The sequence below is a fragment of the Limulus polyphemus genome, unplaced genomic scaffold (genome assembly GCF_000517525.1).
Source record: "Limulus polyphemus unplaced genomic scaffold, Limulus_polyphemus-2.1.2 Scaffold7090, whole genome shotgun sequence".
Taxonomy (NCBI): Eukaryota; Metazoa; Arthropoda; class Merostomata; order Xiphosura; family Limulidae; genus Limulus; species Limulus polyphemus.
The window spans coordinates 21,393-24,693 of NW_013672700.1; the positions used below are offsets into that span (position 1 = coordinate 21,393).

Here is a 3,301-nt window from a genome sequence, read left to right on the forward strand (position 1 = left end):
TTTGTTTACCTATTGGAGTTAATTTAAGTTAGTCATGTGTGTCTCACGTTTCATATTGAAACATTGTATTTGAAGTTAGGGATACATTTAGTTGCCGAGTTTATGTTGAAAAATATAGTTATGAAGTTAGGCCTCCAAGTGGTTGTAACAAACGTTATCGAAGAAAGAAATTCATTTGTTATCGTTACGTGGACGAGATTTGCCTTTATTTTTACCAAATAATTCAAAAGAACTCAACTAATGACAGAAACGTTACAAAAATATCTAGAATTTAAATAAGTGATGTCCTGGCAAAATACTCAAATTCTTGTAACACAGAGATGAATGACCTGATGGGATAGTTGCAAATTTCCCACTGGACCAGTCGTCGCTCTGGGCTCAGGCTGTTAAACTAAAAGTTTTAGGAAAAATACTGGATGTTATAATCATACAGTTTTTATTGCAATGTTTGCTGTAAAAATTAGGAAAACTATATAATGCTGAAGATGACCTAAACCTATCTTTAATACTGTTGATATGGAGTTTAAACTTTGCGAATCTATGAACTCTGTCGCTTACAGATATTGTTAAGTAACATACACATGTTTTAACTGGAAGAAGAATTGAAACAGCCAAGGAATGAATTGAAAGTGAAATATCATGTTTCGGCGAAGTGGAGAGTGAAACTAAATCTACGTTTTAAAACCCATCAGGAAAGTATAATTAGAAGTAGAAATGTTAGTAATTCCTCGGATGCTGCTTTCTACTGCTATAATTACAACCATTGCCAGGAAGAAATTTTGGAGTGATCAATCCATTGCCACGGCTAAACAATGTGACACGAAGTGTGCAAAACACACTACCAGCATGCAAGGTATGCCATTTCTAGAAGGGTCTTGGGACATGCCTCCTAGAAAATTGTGGAATATTTAATGCTATGAGATTGAATCTTCAGCCATTTTAACTACAAATATTGCATACACACAACTTAATATATTGAATTAAAAGAAGTAAGTTTTGATACATAAGTTGTAGCTATACATGCCATGAAAAAGTGTCAGGCCATGGCCTAACTGGCCTTACCGCTTGCTACGACCCTCTACTGCTTACACCACCATGTATTTAACCTGCGAATAACATATAACCATATCTCTTACTCAATTAAATTGTGAAAGAGCGTTCAGAAAGCCGGAAAAAATCCATAAAACTTCGTGCCACAATGGGACAAGACATTTTGGAAGCATTAATTATGCTGATATTCGTCGAGAATTGGAGTTGATTTTAAGGTAGCTGGCTCTCTACTCATAACGTCATAGTGTTTGATGTGCCACGTTTTTACTCTTTATTACTGTGTAAAATGGACTAGCGTTAATGTACAGTACAGCTTCTATCCAACGTAAGACGATCTTTTATTTTATGAATTTTAAGTCAAACTGTCATGTACATTAAACGTAAAGGAGGTCAGAGTTTATGAGGAAACCGGACCAGCCAGTTGCCAGTGTCTACTGAAGCTTGCCCCCAGTGGCAAAGTGGTATGTCTGCGGATTTACAACGCTAGAAATCGGGTTTCAATACCCGTGGTGGGCAGAGCACAGATAGCCCATTGTGTAGCTTTGTGCTTAACTTCAAACAAACAAACCACTGAAGCTTATTACAGTAGAAAGACAGATAACATATTTTACCTGATCTTTCATCCAATTTGCTTACTAACTTACCTGTATAGGTCTTTATGTTGAAACTTTGTAGAATGGACGGCAAAAGTGTAGAGAACGACGTTTCAAAAGTCTTCCGCCTTTCGTCTTTATGAGTTGTTAGCCTGAAACTTACCTGACGAGCTCAAATGTTAACATTTGCCAATTTCCGTTTACCTAATTTCCAACACAACCACGAGCCACTAGCGTTAACTAAAGATGTGTTTCTTGCATGCTTTTAGCATGACATTTTTAATAATACAAATTAGGAAGTTCTATGATAATAAAAGCATAAATATTTCAAACTTTAAAAAATGAGTGTGCTTTTTCCTTACAGCGCCCTCTATATACCATACCTACTACCTGGAGTGAGTGTAGTAATAGTAGTAGGATTGGAACTTATCTTTTGGCTTCAAAAAACTAAAAAGTTTAATTATCCTATATTTTTAACATTGAATAATCAGTATTTTGGCTATTTAAATACACCCCAAAGTAAACTGTTCAACTTATTTCATTAGTTCTTAGATATATATAAAGGAACAATAAAATGTAAAACTCAGCTTTTGTATTTCAGTATTTGATTTTGAGTCTTGACAAATACTGAAATAGTTATACTATTACTAGTATTATTACTAAAAGTATATTGTATATAAAATATTATAGACTGTAGTGTCATAATTTAGTTGCTAATATCTCGAAAAAACAACGCAGTTGAGATTTGAATATCGGAGTACTTGGATGGAAGTCGGATACTAAGATAGGCATGTTAATACTATTACTATACAATATTAATAGTACGGTATGTAACAGTTGTTTCACAAAAACAGTTATTAAGATTGTGGGATTTGTTTTTAAACATAGTACCATTATCAATACCAAAACTTGATTACAAAGAATGCTTTAAGAAACTTCAGATGAACCAAGTATGGATATCATTATTAAAGAAGGTAAAGTCTGCTTAATGTGTGGAATTATTCTTGCTGAACCATACATTCACTGCACGGAATGTTTATCTGACTCCGAGTGTTTCCTGTGTCTTCATTGTTTTGCCAAGGGATCAGAAATTGGGGATCACCTAAATAACCACAACTATGAAATTGTTGTAAGTAATTTTGCTAATACTAGTTAAATATAAACTTGTCTTTTTTTTATTATTCTTTAATTTGGTTTGAAACATCAAAAGGTTTAGCTTTTTTTGGTTATGAACATGATTCAAATGTGTGGCCTACTCGAAGCTTTCTCTTAAACTCACATAAATTTATTGACTCTGCAACATCCAAAGGCCCAACTACCCTGTTAGAAAAATAATATTGTCTTACCTAAAGATGACTCCTACCTTGCCAAAATTTATATTTGTGGCCCGTAGTCCTACTATTTTCATTGTTAAGAGATGATGCATCAACACTATTAATCCCCTTTACAATCTTAATCACCTCAATCAGATCCCCTCTAACTGAAGAGAAAACAATTTGAGAGATTTAAGCTTCTCCTTGTATGACAACCCCTCCATCCCAGGCACCATTCTAGTAACCCTTCTCTGAACTCTTTCCAACAATTCAATGTCCTTCCTAAGGTAAGAAGCCCAAGACTGAACACAATACTAACCAGTAGACTATACAATAAAATTATAG

General features: G+C 34.3%; 1 protein-coding gene across 1 annotated transcript in view; it reads left to right on the forward strand.

Moving 5' to 3' along the window:
• Positions 1–2,039: 2,039 nt before the first annotated feature.
• Positions 2,040–3,301, forward strand: part of LOC106474338 (transcriptional adapter 2-alpha-like) — a gene marked incomplete at its 3' end in the record, with an annotated part of 16,657 nt that continues 15,395 nt past the window's right edge. The window contains exon 1 of the mRNA XM_022402649.1: positions 2,040–2,772. Within this exon, the coding sequence (XP_022258357.1) occupies positions 2,596–2,772 (177 nt within the window). The remainder of the gene's footprint in view (positions 2,773–3,301) is intronic.